We start from the raw sequence: 20,073 nt of genomic DNA on the forward strand, positions 1-20,073 counted from the left end.
AAGGTCACGGTCGTACACACTTGTCTCCTTGATGCCTCCGTCTTTTTCCTACATGTTCCAACACCAATATTACTCCCCCACAAGGTACAAATGCATCCAAAGACCACCGCCCAGAAACACACTGCCTCAGGAACCAACACGGCCAAACACGCCTGTTACAGGGTGATCAGAAACTGCAGTGTGCACTTAAAGATGGACAATTCAAGAAACACAACTTAAACCAGATATTGCCTTCTTAAAGAGACAGGTGCTTTTGATAGGTTGTGTCAAGCAATTGAAACAACATCCCATTGAGATAGCTTTCCAAGCTCACGCATCACAATTCTTTATACAACTCAGAATTTCATTACACAATTTAAATTAATCTATAGGTACAAATATAGTGAATTGGTCTTTATTCCAAGTTCGTTGTCTATCTAGTGCAGGAATAGTTTTGACGTCCCATCATTTTTAACAGGATGCTGTCTCTTTAAATACAATGGATTGCTATTGTTTCAGAGTCTCATTCACAGTTTACATTGTAATCCACGGCAAATGGTTAAAGTGTCTGATTGTTTGGCAAGTGCCTTCATTTCCTTGCATGGATCATCTCAAACAGGTTTTATCAGTTGTTGCTTTGAGAGAAGCATGGGCAATGGACAAAAAAAAAATCAGCAGGTCCCTTGGAACCCAAGCAAGAGATGTCCAGCATGCAGTTAGTCTGGGCCGCCCTCCAACACCCAACAGCCCTGCCTTTTATACTTGCACCCAATAACATTGACTCCCCATCGAAGACCTGCCATTGCTGGCCTTATTACTGGGGCAACCCTGTGTGCTCTGGGCAGTTTGGAGACTGCGGGGAGTGTGAAATCAGGCACAGCCCAAATAGGATGTCCCTTCTGCAGCTTCACTGGGCTTGAGTTGCTCTTTGCCCCTGGGCTGGCTGAAGACGAGGATGGAGTACCGCAGTGCTTGCTATGGGAACCGGGAAACGTAGGACAGATTGAAGATTTCTCTCGCAAAACGTGTTCCAACATTAAGGTCCCTCAGAGGCAAAAGAACCCTTACCCACAAAAAGCATACTAGCTGTGGAGCCAGCGAACTGGATCATCGGCTGGTGGCCCTCAAATCGAGCAGTGGGACGAAACCTTCTAATGAAAACTTCATCTGTCACACCAACAGAGTCCCAATTCCAGTCACAACATATACGAGATGAATTACAAGCAAACAGCCACTCTGAATAGCAAATTGGTCTCCAAACTAGTCCCCTATTCACGAGGGGGAGAGGTCAATGCACTCACACTATCAATTGTTTCCTTAGCAGTAAGCTGCAAATCTAGCCTTAAATGAACCTAATTAAAGAAACGATTAGTGGAGGAATGGAATGATGAAGCAGGGTTTCTCCCGCGGGCCGCCGATCGAGGTTGGCTGGAGCTCAGAACTCGATCTTGCATGCGGGGAACGACTCGTCCTGCATCACGACGGTGCTGCTGCTGGCCAGTACCATGATGTTTAGGTTCTGCTGCCTCTCGTGGGTCTGCTGGTACCACTCACGCGTGACTTCCGTGTCGTGGGTCGGGATTAGCGTCACCTAGGACAGGGAGACAGAAGTTCCTCTGTTAAAGCAAGCCAACAAATTTTTAAAAAGTCTTTCAAGCCTGGCGAAGATTGACGAGGCCAGGCTTCTGTGGTTTGCTGAAGACACCCATTGTCACTTCTGTCCAAGAGCACCCCTAGTGCAAGAGGACATCGTAGGGCACTCCACCAGGCGAGCTGGAAAATAGGCCACGTAATGAGGCATTAAGAATCAAAAGCAGGTTTATTATTACGGACATATGTTGTAAAACGATGGGAGGAGTATGGAGGACTACTGTCTGGGTGCAGGTCAATGTGACTTGGTAGGATAATAGTTTGGCAGGGACTAGATGGACCGAAAGGCCTGTTTCTGCACCCTATGACTTCTGAATTTATCGTTTTGCCACAGCACTGCAGCACAATAGTTAAAGAAATCCTACGTTACAATAAGAAATATATATTAAAATAAATTAGTGCAAAAACACAACAAAAAATGACATAGTGTTCCTGGTCCATTCATAATTCTGATGGCAGAGGGAAAGAAGCTGTTGCTAAAGCATTGAGTGTCAGTCATCAGGCTCCTGTACCTCCTCCCTGATGGTGACAATGAGAAGAGGGCATGTCCTGGATGCTGAGGGCTCTTAATAATGGGTTTACTATCACTGACATATGCTGTGAAATTTGTTGCTTTCAGCAGCAGTACAGTGCAATGCATAAAGAAAATTAATAAAAATTACAAAATTAAATGGAACAAAAGAATAAGAGAGGTGAAATGTGAGTCTGTTAGAGAGGAAAGAGGTGGAAACCTGGAGTTAGAGAGACACAGCAAGGAATCAGGCCTATGCTGTCCCTCAGCCACCCATTGTTATAGCAATGCTGTGGGAAACAACAATTCTGACAGGTCAGTGATTTATTAGAGTGCAGATTGTACTTGGTTCTGCTGTTTTTGGTTTTATTATTGTCACATGGGCAAAGTCGCAATTCCGCACCAAACTTGAATCAATGACGGACGCTCAACAGTTGTGGCAAGGCTTGAATACTGTCACCTCTTACAAAGTTACATTCACTCCCAGATGAGCTCAATGCCTTTTACACTCACTTTGACCATCACTAACTCCCACATCCCCTGTGATTTCAGTCTCTGAGGCCTTCAGGAAGGCAAAGCCACAAAAGGCGTCGGGCCCAGATGAAATACCCCTGGCCAAGTACTAAAGACCTGTTCTGATCAACTGGCTAGTGTGCTCACTGTAATCTTTACCTCTCACTTCAAACAGGCTTCAATTATACCGACGCCCAAGAAGAGCGTGGTGACCTGCCTCAGTGACTATCACATCCACAGTGATGAAGTGTTTTGAGAAGATGATGATTGTGGATCATATCAAATCCTGCCTGAGCAGCAACTTGGATCAATTCCAATTGCCTACCAGAGCAACAGCTTCACAGCAAATGTCATATTATTGGCTCTTCACTCAACCCTGGAACATCTGGACAGCAAAGATGCATACATCAGGGTGTTCTCTATCGACATTCAATATTCATCCCCTCAAAACTAATCAATAAGCTTCAAGACCTTGGCCTTACTACCTCCTTGTGCAGTTGGATCCTGGATTTCCACATTTACAGACCCCATTCAGTTTGGATTGGCAACAACACCTCCTGCATGATCTCTATCAGCACAGTAGCACCACAGGGATGTGTGCTTAGCCCCTGCTCTACTCGCTTTACACCTGCGACTGTGTGGCTACGCACAACTTCCACACCATATACAAGTTTGCCAATGACGCCACTGCCATAGGCCAAATCAGCATATAGGAGGGAGATTGTAAATCAGGCTGAGTGGTGCCATAACAACAACCTCTTACTCCATGTCAGCAAGACCAAGGAGCTGATTATAGACCAGGAGAAAGAAACCAGAGGTCTGTGCGCCAGTCCTCATCGGAGGGTCAGCAACTTTAAATTCCAAGATGTTGTTATTTCGGAGGATCTGTCCCGGGCCCAGCACACAAGTCCAATTACAGAGAAAGCATGACAATGCCTCTACTTCCTTAGGAGTTTAGGGAGTTTCAGCAACTTTGACAAATAGATGTGTAGTGGACAGTATATCGACTGGCTGCATCACAGCCTGGTATGAAAAAACCAATGCCCTTAAACAGAAAATCCTACAAGTATCACAGGTAAAGCCCTCACAACCATTGAGCACAAATCTACATGAAATTGTGTCACAGGAAAGCAGTATCAATGATCAGAGACCCCCACAACCCAGGACATGCTCTCTTCTCACTGTTGCCATCAAGAACAAGGTACAGGAGCCTCAGGACTCATATCACCAGGTTCAGGAACAGTTATTACCCCTCAACCATTAGACTCTTGAACCAAAGGGGACAGATTCATTCAACTTCAACTTGCCCCATCTTGCAATATTCCCAAAACCAATGGACATTGTCAATAACTCTTAATCTCCTCTTGACATTTATTATTATTTCTTTTATTTGTATTTGCAGTTTGTAGACATCTGTGCTCTGATTAAACATCCAAGTTGGACAGTCTTTCATTGATTCTGTTATGGTTATTATTTTATAGACTTCTTGACAATGTGCACAAGAAAATGACTCTCGGGGTTATATGTAGTGACATATATGTACTTTGATAATAAAATTTACTTTTTTTGATGTACTGAAATACAGTGACAAGCTAGTCTTGCACACTGTTCATACAGATCAATTATTCCACAGTGCACTGAGGAGGACTAACCATGCAGGAAGTGCAGTGCAGGATCATAATGAGATAGGTAGTGAGGCAAAGAGCCTGGTAACAGCAGGATGGCATTGAGCCTGCTGTAAGTGCTTTCAGATGCCCGATGGGAGAGGGGAGGAGGGAGACAGAACGTTCGGGTTGGGTGGGGACTGGCTGCTCTGGGCAGCTATCATCTGGAGAACCACCTACACCCAGCTCTCACAGTGCAGAGTGGACTTGATACACTGATTACTCACAACTATTATGTGAAGGTCTCCCCTCACTATATCTGTGACCTCAAAGAGATACTCACAATCACATCATGAGGAAATAAACATACTTACATTTCTATAGCAACTCCCTTGCCCCTTTCAGGATGCACAAAGGTGCTGTCAGACCTGTATGGTCACTGCAGCGTAGGAGCCAATTTGAGCACAGTAAGATCCCAAAAACACAGATCAAGTAAGACCTGATCAATTGTTTAGGATGACGCATTGTCAGCATTGTCCCAGATCTCCCGTGTACCTCGACAGAGCAGGAGGGGTGTCTGCCCAGTGTTCCACATTCTCCTGACACAGCAGTTCCCATGACCCTGAGTGGGTCAGGGGTGTAGGGGCTGCACACCACAGCACGGTGACTCAGAAAAGCATGTCTGACGGAGCGTGTAGTGTGGGCAGTGGGGCTGGAAGATTGAGGGGGAGCGAAGGCGTGTGTCTGTCTGTCTCTGTGTGTGGAAGTGTATAGAACTTGCAAGTGTGAGTCTGTGTGTGTGTCTCTGTGTCTGTGTATGCTTGGAGAAACCGAACAGGAGGACGATCTGGGGACCAAATACCCACCTGAAGGTTGTTCCCCCATTGGGCCTTCCCATCCAACAGGGCATCCAACACGGCCCGGCTCGGCTCTCCACTTCCAGGGTCGTTCCCGCTCACCACGTAATAGGAGGATCGTACACGCTTGAAGAATTCCTGGTCGACATTCTTCCCGCTGCAGTGGTTGGGAATGTACGCCAGGTCAACATACACAGGAGGGCCCGCGGGGACTCCTGAGCTGCTCTTGGTATTGGTGGGAGCTGGTGGGAGAGAAGCTCAAGGTGAGTGATGTGTCAAAGTGGGCCCCGCTTTGAAACTCTACTGCTGCGAGGTGCCGTGGCTGGTACTATCCTCAACACCTATCAAACCATTAGACACAGGAGCAAGGGTGGGCCACTTGGCCCATCGGGATCACTCTACCATTTGGTCTTGGCGGATTTTTCCTTCCTCAACCCCATTTTCTCACCTTCTTCAGTTACTTATTTAGAGATACAGATTTATTTAGACTCACAGAATACACAATAACAAACCCTTCCTGCCCAACGAGTTTGTACCACCCAATTACATCGGTGTGACCAATTAACTACCAGTCTGTACGTCTTTGGAACGTGGGAGGAAACTAGAGCACCAGAGGGAACCCAAGGTAACAGGGGAAACATACAAACTCCTTACAGACAGCGGTGGAAATTGAATCTGGATCACTGGTGCTGTAACAGCATCCTCCGAGATGTTGGATTAGACTGTTTAGTTGTTATTTTCTTTGCAGTTTAACAATTAATTATCTGCTTGTATTTTTATAGCTACTTATATAAATATAACTGTTTAGTATTCTTCCTAGTGGTTACAGTATGTATATACAGTTGCTCAGTGTGTCCCCTAGTGGTCACAGTATGTACATACAATTGTTCAGTGTGTCCTCTATGATTACATTTGTATGTTTCCGGAAAGCTCTGTAAGCTTCTCTAGTACTGCATTATTTGAATAAAATTGCGAGAGGCATAGATAGGTTAGACAACTAGCATTGTTTTTCCTAACACTAGGCAGAAGGGATTAGTTTAATTCGGTATTTTGTTCAGCACAGATGCCGTGGGCCAAAGGCTCTGTTCCTGTGCTGTACTGTCCCATGCTTCAAACAGGGTGTCTGCTGAAATCATTGCAGGATTGGGAATAAGAGCACAGACAATTCAAGGTGTTGGCGTGGCATTTTGTAGCTAGGCTTGAAAGGGCAGAGGTTGAGTGAAGATTTCATTGAAGGCGACAGGTTCAGACAAGATAACACACAGGGAGCAACTCCCACTGCAACTAGACGTGCCCAGTGTGCAGGAAAACAGTTGTAAAAGCTCTAGGATTACCTCCTTATGCATTGAAACACAAGGGGGAAACCAGTCACAAAGCACTACAGGACAGAAGCAGTCCCTTTGGTCCATCTAATCTGCACTGATTCTGCTAACCCCCATCTATCTAACCCTCCAAACCCTTCCCATCTACATACTTATCCAAACCTGCTCCAGTCAAACCCGTACCCACCAATTCCACTGACAATTGGTTCCACGTTGACAACACCCTCTAAGTAAAGGAGTACCTCTCACGTGCCCCTTAAACATTTCACTTTACATCCCCAACCTATGACTCAACATCAATTCCCCTCTTAATTTTGTATACCTCTGTCAAACCTCCCCTCATTCTCCTACATTCCCGCCAATAAAGTCCAAACCTATTCAATCGGTCCCTATAAGTTGGAGACGAGTGTTGCTGATGGTGGGGTCACGCGTGTACAGGAGAGGAAAGATTTAGAGGATTTAGGCCAAATGCAGGCCAATGGGACTCGGTGAGATGAGCCAAGGGGCCCGTCTCCCTGCTGTATCACTACACGGCTCGTTGGCAGTTCAGAATCCAGCGCCTTCAGAAAGGAGTTGGACAAACAGGAGAGACTGGAGTTTGCTGGGCCCTGGGGCACGAGGCTGTCCTGCAAGGAGCTGTCACGGATTTGACCAAATTAACCCCATTCTAGGATTACAGGTCAGTTTGGATTCTTCTCCATGACAGCTGAACCTGAAAGTTACATTCTGCTTTAATAAATCCTGACTTGAAGCCATTTGACCCTGGCGTCGACAGGCTCCTGAGAAGGTGACAGCAAGAGCTCTTTAAACCCTGGTTAAACCACACTTGGAATATTGTATTCAATTCTGGTCACCTCATTATAGGAAAGACGTGGAAGTGTTAGAAAGGGCGCAGAGGAGATTTACCAGTTTGCTACCTGGATTGGATAAGTTGTCTTACGCAGATTCACTGAGCGAGCTGGGGCTTTTCTCCTTGGAGTGACCTGACAGAGTGGAGAACCAGACTTTTTTCCAGGATGGAAATGGTTAAAACCAGGGGCATAACTTCATGGTGACTGAGCAAAGTACGGAGGGGGGGAGTGTCAGAGGTAAGTTGTTTTACACAGAGAGTGATGGGTGCATGGAATCCCCTGTCAGGGGTGGTGGAAGGGGCATTTCAGAAACTCTTAGATAGGCACATGGATGAAAGGAAAATGGAGGGTTATGTGGGAGGGAAGGGTTAGATTGATTTTAGAGCGGGTCAGCACAGCATCGTAGGTTGAAGGGCTTTCCTGTGCTGTCTGGGGGAACTATTCTTCAAAACGGTCCGCTCTCACTTTAACACAGCATCTGCTTGTTGCCGATTTCCCCAAACAAAAGGCATTTTCTTTTACAAAAACAGAACACATCCTTTGAAAAACAAATCCTTTAGGCAGAACGCTGTAGCAGAGATGGTGTTTATGGGCTACTTGACCAGTGTGCAGAAACAGGAGTTTTTTTGTTGCTTCATTCTGTCCTGTTTGGGGACAGACACAATTGTCTCATCACACTCTCCAAACAAAGAGAGAAGTCACTTGCACTCTGAAGTGGAGAAGTGGTAGAATGGGCGCTTGTTGTAACACTGGGAGTTCAGGATTTGTAAGACTATGGTGACATTGACCTGACCACCACTGGCAATATTGGAATGGCGGTGGACGCAGCACATTCACTTCCCCCCAGTACTGACAGAGTGGCTGCATTGTGCGCTGTCTACAAGATCCCTGCCCAGGCCACTCTGCCAGCACTGGCTAACCCACCCACCACCCCTACCAACCTGTAGGAGGGCAGTCGTGGCATGGGGACACCACCACCTGAAGGTTCCCCTCCTAGACACACACCATCCTGACTTGGGACAAAACCGGCTACACCCAGCAGGTCAGGCAGCATTTGTGGAGAGAGAAAGTCAGTCAACGGGATCCTTCAGATGAGGTGCCCCAGACCTTTCCTCTCTCCACAGATGCTGTCCGATCCGTGAGCATTTCCTGTTGTTTATCTTACAGGTTTTCAACATCATCATCTTTCCGTTTTCAACCCAACTTCGAAGCCCATCAGAGACGTCCATATGACTCAATTCGGGCAACTCACTGTCTCTGTCAGACAGAGTGGTGAGCACCACTGGGGCTCCACAGGGGACTGTCCCGTCTCCCTTTCTCTTCACCATCTACACCTCGGACTTCAACTACAACACAGAGTCTTGCCATCTTCAGAAGTTTTCTGATGACTCTGCCATAGTTGGATGCATCAGCAAGGGAGATGAGGCTGAGTACAGGGCGACGGTGGGAAACTTTGTCACATGGTGCGAGCAGAATCATCTGCAGCTTAATGTGAAAAAGACTAAGGAGCTAGTGGTGGACCTGAGGAGGATTAAGGCACCGGTGACCCCTGTTTCCATCTGAGGGGTCAGTGTGGACATGGTGGAGGATTACAATTACCTGGGGATACGAGTGGACAATAAACTGGACTGGTCAAAGAACACTGAGGCTGTCTACAAGGGTCAGAGCTGTCTCTATTTCCTGAGGAGACTGAGGTCTTTTAAATCTGCCGGACAATGCTGAGGATGTTCTATGAGTCTGTGGTGGCCAGTGCTATCATGTTTGCTGTTGTGTGCTGGGGCAGCAGGCTGAGGGTAGCAGACACTAACAGAATCAACAAACTGATTTGTAAGGACAGTGATGTTGTGGGGGTGGAACTGGACTCTCTGATGGTGGTGTCTGAAAAGAGGATGCTGTCCAAGTTGCATGCCATCTTAGACAATGACTCCCATCCACTCCATAATGTACTGGTTAGGCACAGGAGTACATTCAGCCAGAGACTCATTCCACCGAGATGTAACACTAAGCGTCATAGGAAGTCATTCCTACCTGTGGCCATCAAACTTTACAACTCCTCCCTCGGAGTATCAGACACCCTGTGCCAATAGGCTGGTCCTGGACTTACTTTTTCTACTTGGCATGATTAACTTATTATTTAATTATTTATGGTTTTATATTGCTATATTTCTTCACTATTCTTGGTTGGTGCAGCTGTAACAAAACCCAATTTCCCTCGGGATCAATAAAGTCTGTCTATCAGCGATTTGTGGGGAAGGACTGAGTAGATTTGAGAGGCATTTCTCACCTTAGATCATAAGATATGGGAGCATTCTCATGAATCTCCGCTAGTCCCTCTCCAATGCCTCCTTTCTCAAGGGCCCTGGGCCAGCAAGGGGAACATTCACTGTGGTCACTCTCCCCAAGGCCGGAGTTTGATCTCTTACCTGAGGTGGACTTGATCCCATTCACCAGCGCCTTGCCTGGGCTGGGCTGGCTGGACCTGGAGACGTCGTCCCTGTCCTCAGCCCGGGATAATTGAGTCTCACCGGCCTTGGAGGCTCGAGTCGGTTTCTCAGCTGCCTCCCTCTCCTTCTTCTTGCTGGCTGATGCCTTCGGCGACCTCTCACCGGGCTCTTTGGGTGAGGCGGACTTGGCAGGAGTGGCGGGGTGCTTGGCTTTGCTGTCGGCCTTGCGGCCTGGTGAGGCTGCCTTGGACTTGGCCGTCTTCCTGGTGCCCTTGGCCTTGTCTTTCAGCTCCTTTCTCAGCAGCCGGCCCGGATCACCACCTAGCACCTCGGGGTCCACCATGCAGACGTCAGGTGGTGGAGGCTGGGGCTGGGGGTCCGCGGCAGGGGCGGGCAGAGGGTCAGGACCTGGCCGCGGGTGGGGTGCGGCGCCAGTGCCTTTGTCCACTGGCAGGAAGTCACCGTCCTCGTCCGAGTCTATGGGCCCCTCAGCTGTAATGGAGGGGCAGTCCTCTGTCTCAGGTGGCACGTCCGAGTCAGAATTGAGGGGTGGTGACTCGCTGCCAGAAGTGGGTGGACTATCAGGGCGCAGTTGCCCTGGGACTTCCGGCCTCCAGGTATCCTCCACCCCTCTACTTGTGGCCTGAGGGTGAATGTCCTCCTCCATTTCCAGCTGTGGACTGGGGTTAATGAAGGATGGCGACAGCTCACCCTTCAGGAGCTTGTGGTCACTGCAGGAGAAGCTAGACCCAGTGCCTCTGGGCTGAGGTCCAGACCCTTCTGAGGGCCGTAGTGTCATCCCCTGGGACGGAGGAAGTGAAGATGGCCGGGCTGCTAGCTCAATCTTCGAGGCTGAATCCAGGCCGGTGCTTGCATCCCTTTCCTGGCCCAGCGAGCTCCAGGCTGGCACTGAGGCAAAACCTGTCTCTGTTGGCCCGTTGGCTTCTGGTGTGGCCAGGGGAGGTGGCAAGCCTGGGGCCTGGCGCTCAGTTGGGCCTCCTGCTCCTGGCCCAGGCTTGGCAGTCTGGAAATCCCCTCCCAAATCTTCAGCTTCTGCTTTAGGGGCTGACCCCTGGCACTCGACCCTGCAGGACAAGGTGGAGTCCTCAATGTCACACAGATAGGCCGGGCTGTGTTCTACCAGGGTCACCTCCTCGGCTTCAGCAGCCTGGCATACGGCCTTGTCCGCAGGAACCAAGGGTGACACTTCATCCAGACTCCTTGCTGGGGTTCCAGCCTTGAGGGTCAGGTGCAACCCCTCAACAGACCCTTGGGAACTGGTCCCCTCCACTGCAGGCCCACTCCCTGATGAGTCGCTGGCACTCTGATCACGGGCTGGTCCAGGTGAGGAGGGAGCAAGGTCCTGGGTGGGGCTTGGAGCAAAGGCATCTTGGGATACTTCCAAATATTTGTCCTTCAGGCCTTCTGTGGGGAGAGGAACTGCAGACAACTTCTCCTTGGCCAAGGAAGAATATTCCAAGGTAGCAGCAGAGGGTTTCTCCTCCTTGTCTGTGCAGGAATGTTTGGCACTGACTGTCCAGAGCTCCTGCTGGGTGGTTAGGAGTCCCTGGCCTAGGCCAAGGGAATCAGGGCCCCATTGCTCAAATTGCCCCTCCTGGGGTTTGGCTTTGCTGGGATCTTGCCCCTCCACCTTTGCAACTTTGGCAATCTCTCCTGTAAAAATCTCGCTTGGTGGGTCCTCAGGAGATGGTGTGTGGGAAGGACTGGAAGGAACTTTGGAATGCTCCTCCTCCTCTGCTGCTTTGGTGCAGGGGTAGTCCAGTCCACAGGGAAAGCTCTGCAGGGCTCCCTTGTGGTGACTGGGAGTCAGGATGCCTGGATCCTGGTGGCCAAGAGAGAGCTGTTCCTCCTCAGACTTTGCTGGACTCCGCTCCCGTGGCTGCTGTTCCGCAGTTCCTGGCAACGTGGGCTCCAGCTGGTGTTGCTGTGTCCAAGGGGGCTGGGGGCTGGGGGAGCGAGCCCTCCAATCTAGATCTGCTTGTAGACAGCTCGCTCCCTTTTCCCCTTTGGGCTGCTCCTTCTCTGACTTGTCCTTGGCACCTTTTTCCAGTTCGGAGTCACTACTGCTCTCACCCGCTTCCTTCCCATAGTATTCCAGGACACTCGACTCTGGTGCTTTCTGCTTGGCTGCACTGGTCCCAAACATGCTAGAGTCAATGTGGGGCCCTTCTGTGTACACTAGCGAGGAGGAAGAGCTGTCTTTGGACTCCGGGCTGCTTAGGGCCAAAGTCTTCCTTCCTTCGGGAGACATAGGGCTGAGAGAGTCTGAGGTTCCTTCGCCCAAACTGGGCTCCAGCTTCAGCTCAGAATGCGACTTGTCCTCGGCATCAGTCAATGGGACACCTTTCGCTGATGGAGCGAGGGGCGAGGGAAGTTCTGGAATTTGGGAATATCCCAGCGGCCTCTCAGTCCTCGTTTCAGTTGTCGCGTGTGTTGGTTGCTCCTTGCCCAGGGGGCTGTGCTGGGAGGGTTCCTTTTCTGACGGTGACATGCGGAGCGTGGCTTCTTTCTCTGCCTCTCTGGGTTCCCAGGCCACCCCGAATGGTGTGTCCAGTGGCTGTGATAGCTGATGGAACGCAAGAGGCTCAACCTCCTTTTGTGACTTGCAGAGGTCCTCAAGCCCCGGGAGCTTGCTCTTCTCATCCACCTCAGAGTAACTGAATGCTTTCACCTCAGTACCTGCGTCCTTGTCTCCCCCTACTGAAGTGCCAGTGTAGCTTTCCCCGGCAACAAGCCCAAAACTGTTCCATTTTGCCTCTGAACAGGTCACTGACTGGTAATCCAACTGAGTGAAGGAAACTGCCTGCTGTTCACTAGGAGGATGCATTGTACAGCCGTAGGCTTGTTCACCAAGTGCAAAATCCTTTCCACCTGTCAAGGCTTCACTCTCCTTGAACACGGATGTGTACAGACTCCCGTCCGGTGGAGGGTAGGCCTGCTCCTGAGAAGTTTTCTCTTCTTTTCTCAGGGCTTCTCCAGGAAGGACATCCAACTTCTTCGTTTCCTTCTCGCCTGCTGGTTCTTTTGCTGTGTCCAGAGCTGTCACTACAGTGGTGGACACAGCAGTGAGCTTTGACTCTGCCCCTGTCCACAAGTCCTCAGATTGTGGGAAAGGTGTAGTTAAAGGCTTTGACTCCAGAGAGAGGTCCCGCTCCTTCTCAAAGGCACTGTCAGAGGCAGGTGGAAGCTGGCTGCTTCCTGGCTCAACAGACCAAGAGTAGTCAAACCCAGAGCAAGACTTTTCATCTGTGTAGTAAGAATACTGAACTTCACTGCCTTTTTCTTTATCTCCACTCCCAGCTAGTCGAACCTCACCCGTGAATTTCTCAGCTGGCCAGTCCTCGGGAGATGGCGTGTGGGGCAGAGCACTGCTAACCCTGGATTCTTCCTGCATATAGGATTGAGATTCATAGGAAGGGGGATTCCACTTGCTGTAATCGACCACAGGCTTTGAGTCAGTGCTCACCAACTCTGCTTTGCCTATTGATAGTCCCTCTGTCTCTGAAGGGGACACCTCGTCTCCTCTGGAGCTCTTGCGTCCAACAAGGGGTTCCCATGTATCTGGTTTTGTGGTGACATCTTCAGGCACACAGACAGATTCTGCTTTATCCACTACCTGGCCCTCGAGTTCATCTTTCAGATACAGCGAAGGTTCCGATATTAACAGCTTGTTCAGTAAATTTTCGTCTTTCAGTTCTACAGGACTCATTTTGTCCTTCTGGTCTGCTAATGTCATGTCTTTAGGGAGAGGTTCTTTAGAAATTTCTTCCTTGCTTTTCAGCTTCCCAGCAGTTGGTATTAGTTCCATAACATCAGGAAGATCTTGATCTTCTGATGAATATGCTGCCTCTGCTATTCTTTCTCCTTGACCTTTCAGTTGGTCTTGTTTCTCAGTGATATATTTTTCTGTTATATCGACTTCAGTTGTAGCTGGAGAGTAGTCAGCTTTAAAATGGACATCTTCAGTTGGTGTATACCCCTTTTCCAAATCAGCAACGGGGTATTTTTCTGTTGTTGTAGCTTGTAATTTTTCTGCTATTTGTTCCATTTCTAACCCATACTTTTCCACCTTCTCAATCTCTGCAGGTTTCTTCTCTGGGCCTTTTTCCAATTTTCCTAAGTCTATAACTCCACTCTCCAAAACATCTGCTGGTTTTGTCTGCAAGATGTCTTCATCTTTCTTTATGGCATCTAGAACTTTTTTCTCTGGAAGCTCTTTGTCCATCTTTTCAACATCTTCAACTTTCTTTCCCAGTTCGCTCTCTAGGTCCACTCTCGATACTTTAGCAGTGTCTGGTGATTCTGTCTCCAGCTCCTCTTGTTCACTCTTTCCAACACCCACACAGATCTTGTCCAACTCTTTGTGTTCAATATCATCAACAGATTTCTTCTCTAAAATTTCTTGTTCAGTCTTTTCCCTATCTCCAAGTCTCTTTTCCAAATCATCTTTCTCACTCTTACCAACATCAAATGAGATCTTCTCTAAAAATTCTTTGTGTTCAACTTTGGTATCAATAGACTTCTCCACTATCTCTTGATCTATCTTTCCAACATCTCCAGATCTCTTTTCCAAATCCTCTTTCTCACTTTTGACGACATCCATAGTAATCCTTGCCAGCTCCTTATCTTCAACCTTGCCATCATCAATACATTTCTTCTCTAACATCTCTGGTTCAGTCTTCACAACATCTCCTGGCACTTTTCCCCAATCCTCTTTCTCACTCTTCATTTCCTCAGTCTTTCCAACAACCATAGACATTTTCTCCAATTCCTTGTCTCCAATCTTCTTTTCCAGCTCCTCTTTTTCAATCATTCCAACATCTCCATGTCTTTTTTCCAGTTCTTTCTCAATCTTACTAGCATCTGTAGTTATTTTCTCTGATTTCCCAGATTCAGTCTTTCCAATCTCAATAGATTTCTCCTCAGGCAACTTGTGATCAATCTTTTCAATCGCACCAGCTCCTTCCTCCTTTTCCCAAAGTTCAACATCGATAGGTTTTGTCTTTAATTCTTCTTTAAGCATCTTTTCAATCGCACCAGCTCCTTCGTCCTTTTCCCAAAGTTCAACATCAATAGGTTTTGTCTTTAATTCTTCTTTAAGCATCTTTTCAATCTCACCAGCTCCTTTTTCCTTTTCCAAATATTCAACGTCGACAGATTTTGTCTTCAATTCTTCTTTAACCATCTTTTCAATCTCACCAGCTCCTTTTTCCTTTTCCAAATCTCCAACATTGATAGATTTTGTCTTCAATTCTTCTTTTATTGTCTTTTCAATCTCACCAGCTCCTGTTTCCTTTTCCAAATGTTCAACATCAATAGATTTTGTCTTCAATTCTTCTTTAACTGTCTTTTCAATCTCACCAGCTCGTTTTTCCTTTTCCAAATCTTTATCAATAGATTTTGTCTTCAATTCTTCTTTAACTGTCTTTTCAATCTCACCAGCTCGTTTTTCCTTTTCCAAATCTTTATCAATAGATTTTGTCTTCAATTCTTCTTTAACTGTCTTTTCAATCTCACCAGCTCCTTTTTCCTTTTCCAAATGTTCAACATCAATAGGTTTTGTGTCTAATTCCTCTTTAACCATCTCTGTATGAATTGTGACATCTTTCTTCAATTCTTCCTTCTCACTCTTTCCGACATCAATAGACATTTTCTCCATTTCATGTTCAGTTTTGCTAATATCTTCAGGAATTTTCTGCAGATCTTTTTCCATCTGCTCAGCTTTGACAGTTTTCTTCTCCATTTCCTCCTCCTCACATTTTCCAACTTCAAGGGAGATATCCATTTCCTTCTGTTCAATTTTTCTATCACTGATAGACTTCTCGTCTAACATTTCTTCTGCAATTTTGTCAACATCTCCAGGTCTCTCATCCAAACTGATTTTCTCACTTTCCATTTTCTCACTCCTTCCCATATCAAGAGAGATCTTCCCCAAGTCTTCCTCCTTTGTCTTTCCCTCGTCAAGAGAGATTGTCTTTTGTTCTATGATATCTGCAGGTTCCTTCACTGGAGTCTCTTTAGTTATCTTCTCAGTAAAGGCAGATGGCTCCTCTTTGTCTATTTTTTCGACAGGTTCGGGTTTCTGTTCCAGAAGATCCAAAGTCTTTTCGGGTTCAGATTTTGCGGGTTTTGATTCTGGGACAAGTCTTTCTGCCTCTTCAGGAGCAGCAGGTTTCTTCACTTTTTCCACCTTTGCAGCATCCTCTCCTTCTCCAAGCCTCTCAGCAGCTGCCGGTTTCTCCTCGGGGATCTCCATCTTGGTCAGAGTGGGTTTCCAGTCCTGAATATCCCTCTCCATTTTCTCGGTCGTTGCATGTTCCGTCTCGTGGGCATCTTTTTCCATCTTCTCTATTGCTCGGAACTCCTGCGAGTGCATCAGATCCTCTTTTGAAGTCAGCTCAGGATGCTGGAGGTCAGAGCTTGGTGGACAAGGCAGAGCAGATTCTCTGAGAGAGTCGGGCTTTGGTGGCAAGTCACCAAGAGGACTCTCCCTGGAACCCGGCAAGTCTTCACTTCTAAGTGGTTCCTCAGTGGCTATGGATGTTTCCTGTGCTGCCTGATCTTCCAGCTCAGTCTCAACAGAGTCAGTTCTCTCTTCAACTGGCGACTGGTGGAAAGGGGTGTGTCCTGCACTGGTGGGACCCGACTGAGTAGGCGAGGCCATTTTCACTGTGCTTTCGTCAGGGCTGATACACTTCTCGTCGCTTTCTGGCAAGTCTGTGTCGAAATGCAGGGCGTGTTTAGGCTTGGCATCAGTACCCCGAACATCCATGGTTTGGTCGGCAGTGGTAAACGCATCTGGCAGGAAGGGAGATGGACCGGTCTTTTCTGGGAACATCGCAGTGTATTGCTCTTTAAGCTTAGTCGGAACCTCAACATTTGGTGTCTGGTCCTCCTCTTCCTCCTCCTCCTCCTCCATTTTGGCAACTTCAACAATGGGGTGAGAGTCTTCAGAAGGTGGCGATTTGAAGTACTTGTCCTCCTCCAACGAGGAAGTTGGGGATATGGTGCCCGCGGATGGGATGTAGTCTCTGCCCTGGGTGGCCTCTGTCCTGGAGGAGGCCATGCTGTTGACAGTGTCCAGCAACAGGGAACTCTTCCCGGTCTCCTCAGTCTGGGGTGCCGTTACTGAAGCCACTGACTGATCCTCTGCCATGGACGTGGCAAAGGAAGAGAGCTTATCACATTCGGTGATGGAAGCCGCGGAAGAGATGTGCTCTTCCTCAGCCAGTGGGGCTGCAACGATCTCCGAGGGATAGATGACTATCTCGGGCTCCTCCCTCGTAAAGCCCTTGGCTGCCATCTCTGCTCCTGCCATGGCCTTGATCTCCTTCATTCCATGAACGGCATCGAACGACCTTGTGTCGTCTGGCACGGAGATGTCATAAGTGTCGACTTCGTATCTTAGGTGAGATATTTGGTCCTCTTGTTCATCATGAATCTCTTCGTCGGAAATAGTTTGCTCTGTCTCAGAATAGCCGGGGATGGTTTCATCCTGGATGTACGAGATGGGCTCGCCCGCTGGTCCAGGAGCAGGCAGGAGCTGTGTTGGCACTGAGTCTTCCTTGGCCTTCACTACTTTGGCTTCTTGCAGTGGAACCTGCTTCTCAGCCGGAAGTGTTTCACGCTCAAAAACATCCTTGTCTTGTTTCTCACTGGGGTGCAGCTGGTCTCCCAGGTCCTCGTGGAGTGCACCTTCCTTTTCCTTGGCTTTTACTTTCTTGTCTTCATCCACGGCTTCCACCGTTTCTTCCAGTTCTGCTTTCTCCACCACCTCTTCACCCTCACTTTCCTCAACCTGCTCCCTTGTCTCCATCGATTCAATGTATCGCTCACACTTCTCCATTTCTTCCTCTTCATCCTTCCTTCCGATCTCTTTTCCCAGTGTCTCTGGAGGTGCCACTTGTTCTTCAGCCTGGTATTCCTCAGGCTCTTCATCACGTCGGGGCTCTAACCTATCCTTAGTGACAGCTTCTTCATCCTTTTTTACCGTAACCACTTTTTCTTCCAACTCGCTCATTTCCAGCGACTCTTCCAAGGCAACACTTTCATCTTCCAGGATCTTCTCTACCGAGGGTTCAGGCTGGCGGATGACCTCCTCCTCTGGAGGTGTCACTTCCTCTGCAGCTGCTGAGATTATCTCCTCTGCAGATTCTAGAGGGGCCTTAGAGTCAACATCAGGTGGTCTGGCAATCTCCTCCTGCCCAGGGCTGGCCTTCAGCTGGTCTGGAGGTTTTTTCTCCTCCACCTCAGCCATTTCTTCCACTTCGCCAGGACCTTTGGCTGCCTCTACACAAACAGCCTCAACTTTGGACGCTTCTTCAGTCCTCAGCTGTTCAAAGTCCTTGGATAGGTCCTCTGGTGAAGACATGATAGACCTCTCCTCACGTAACTGAGCGGCTGTTGGCTCTGGAGGTGCTGGTTTGGCCAGGGTGGGCTCAGCCTTTGGCTCCACCTCATCTTTTCCTTTAGAAACTTTGCCTTTGGCTTCTGTTTTCTTGCCCGGCACCTTCACCTTGTGTAGTGTTTTTCTGACTTCTGGAGTGAACGGCTTTAAATCAGCTTTAAGCAGTTTCTTTGACTCCTTCTTGGCCTCCTTTTCTTTCTTCTTCTCATCTTTCTTAGCCTCCTTTTTCTCCTCTTTTTTCACATCTTCCTTCTTAACCTCTTTCTTCTCCTTTTTAATCTCTTTTTTCTCCTTGTCTTTTTTTTCTTCTGATTTTGCCTGCTTGTCTTTTGCATGTTTTTTGACAGTCTTCTCCTTGGACAACTTTTTCTTCTCTGTTTTAATTATGTCTGTTGTGGCCTTCTCCACTTCTGTTTTCCCCTTCTTCTCCTCTTTCTTTTCTAACTTGTTCTCCTTCAGCACTTCTGCCTTAACCTCGGGGTGTTTCGTCACCGTCTCCTCCGTGGGCTCTTCCTTTTTCACTGGCTTGGGGGCAGCTGGCTTTGGCGAGGACTTGAGGCTCTCTTTGCTGTCCGTCCTCTGCCTCATCTTCGTCTGCTTCACCACAGGCGGGGTTAAACCACCAATGAGGTCCTTCTGTGTGGCCACTGGGTATTTGAGGAAGTCCAGGTGCTTCAGCTTCTCCAGCCCTTCCAAGATCTTGTTCTGCGGTGCGTTGCCAGGGAACAATACTCGGACTATCTTCTCGGAGGGATTGGCTGGGTGCCACACAACCAGAGCTGTGATGGATGTGAGGTATGGGACTGAAATCTCACCCTCTTTGCCATTGGGAAGAATGATGCCAGTCTTTGCTTTGCTGTTCCCGGCCCATTTTTGCATTAGGAATTGCATTTCCTTGCTGTCTTTCACTGGATTAAGGATGTACATGTCTAATCGGCCAACTCCCATTTTGTGGAATAGTGGAATAGGGTCAATAGTAGCTCCAACAACCCTATTGAGAGGCTCTGGTTTGACTCCCAGTTTAGTCAGGTACTGTAGTGTTAAGCAGGCTTCTTCAATGCTCCTCTTAACCTTCATGGAGGACTCCTGCATCTTCAGTTTGTCGGGTACGTTGAAGAAAACCACGCCCAGCTCTGGGGAGATAAGGTTCTTGATCCAGTCACTGTAAGTTGTGGAGCCCTGCGACTGCTCCTCGTCCAGCTCTGCAATCTTTCTCTGCAGAAGCCCGTTAATCCCGGGCAGATTGTCAGCCCCGATGTGCGTCAGTAGGATTGAGTCGATCCTGTCCAGGTGACGCACCAGCTTCCAGAAGCATGACTTCCTCTCGGAACCGCCGTCCACCAGGATGTTGAAGCCGTTGACAGCGAAGAGCGCCGAGTCGCCCCTCCCGCCAGGGAAGATGTAGCAGCATGGCTTGGAGAGCTTGAGGAAGCCCCCCGAGGTCGGAGGTTCCAGCAGGTCAAAGGGCGAGGGCACCTCGACGGATTCTGTGAGGTACTCTGTGAATTCAGAGACGCCATCCATCTCGGGCAGGGTGGGCGCTGGGTTCAGCTGAATATTGATGAATCCCTGGAGATTGTGTTGCTTGAGGTTGTTCCAATCTCCTTCGCCAGGGTGACAGACGGTGATGCAAGCCTTGGTATCGGCTTCAGCACTGCTCAGTAGTTCTGTCACCTGAAACAACAGCACGTGAAGAGAATCAGACAAGCAGAGGATATACAAATAGATACGACATGTACAGTGAGGGAAAGGTATGGTCAAAGGAAATGTTGTGTGGACAAGGACTTTATTCCCTGGATCAGAGGACACAGAGGAATGACTGGACAGAACTAGCAAAGGAAAGAGTGAGCAGTTTCAAGTTTTGGGATGTCAACATCTCTGATGATCTGCCCTGGGCCCAACATTTTGATATAA

At 48.3% G+C, this 20,073-nt stretch overlaps 1 protein-coding gene across 3 annotated transcripts in view; it reads right to left on the reverse strand.

The window, feature by feature from the left end:
* Positions 1-309: 309 nt before the first annotated feature.
* Positions 310-20,073, reverse strand: part of LOC132378785 (microtubule-associated protein 1A-like) — a 49,465-nt gene continuing 29,701 nt past the window's right edge. For all 3 annotated transcript variants that reach the window (XM_059945956.1, XM_059945954.1, XM_059945955.1), the window contains 3 exons: positions 9,711-19,833; positions 5,124-5,356; positions 310-1,570 (listed from right to left, as the gene is read on the reverse strand). In XM_059945956.1, coding sequence (XP_059801939.1) covers positions 1,415-1,570; positions 5,124-5,356; positions 9,711-19,683 — 10,362 coding nt within the window. In that variant the 5' untranslated portion in view covers positions 19,684-19,833 and the 3' untranslated portion in view covers positions 310-1,414. The remainder of the gene's footprint in view (positions 1,571-5,123; positions 5,357-9,710; positions 19,834-20,073) is intronic.

The sequence above is a fragment of the Hypanus sabinus genome, chromosome 21 (genome assembly GCF_030144855.1).
Source record: "Hypanus sabinus isolate sHypSab1 chromosome 21, sHypSab1.hap1, whole genome shotgun sequence".
In the NCBI taxonomy this organism is placed as follows: Eukaryota; Metazoa; Chordata; class Chondrichthyes; order Myliobatiformes; family Dasyatidae; genus Hypanus; species Hypanus sabinus.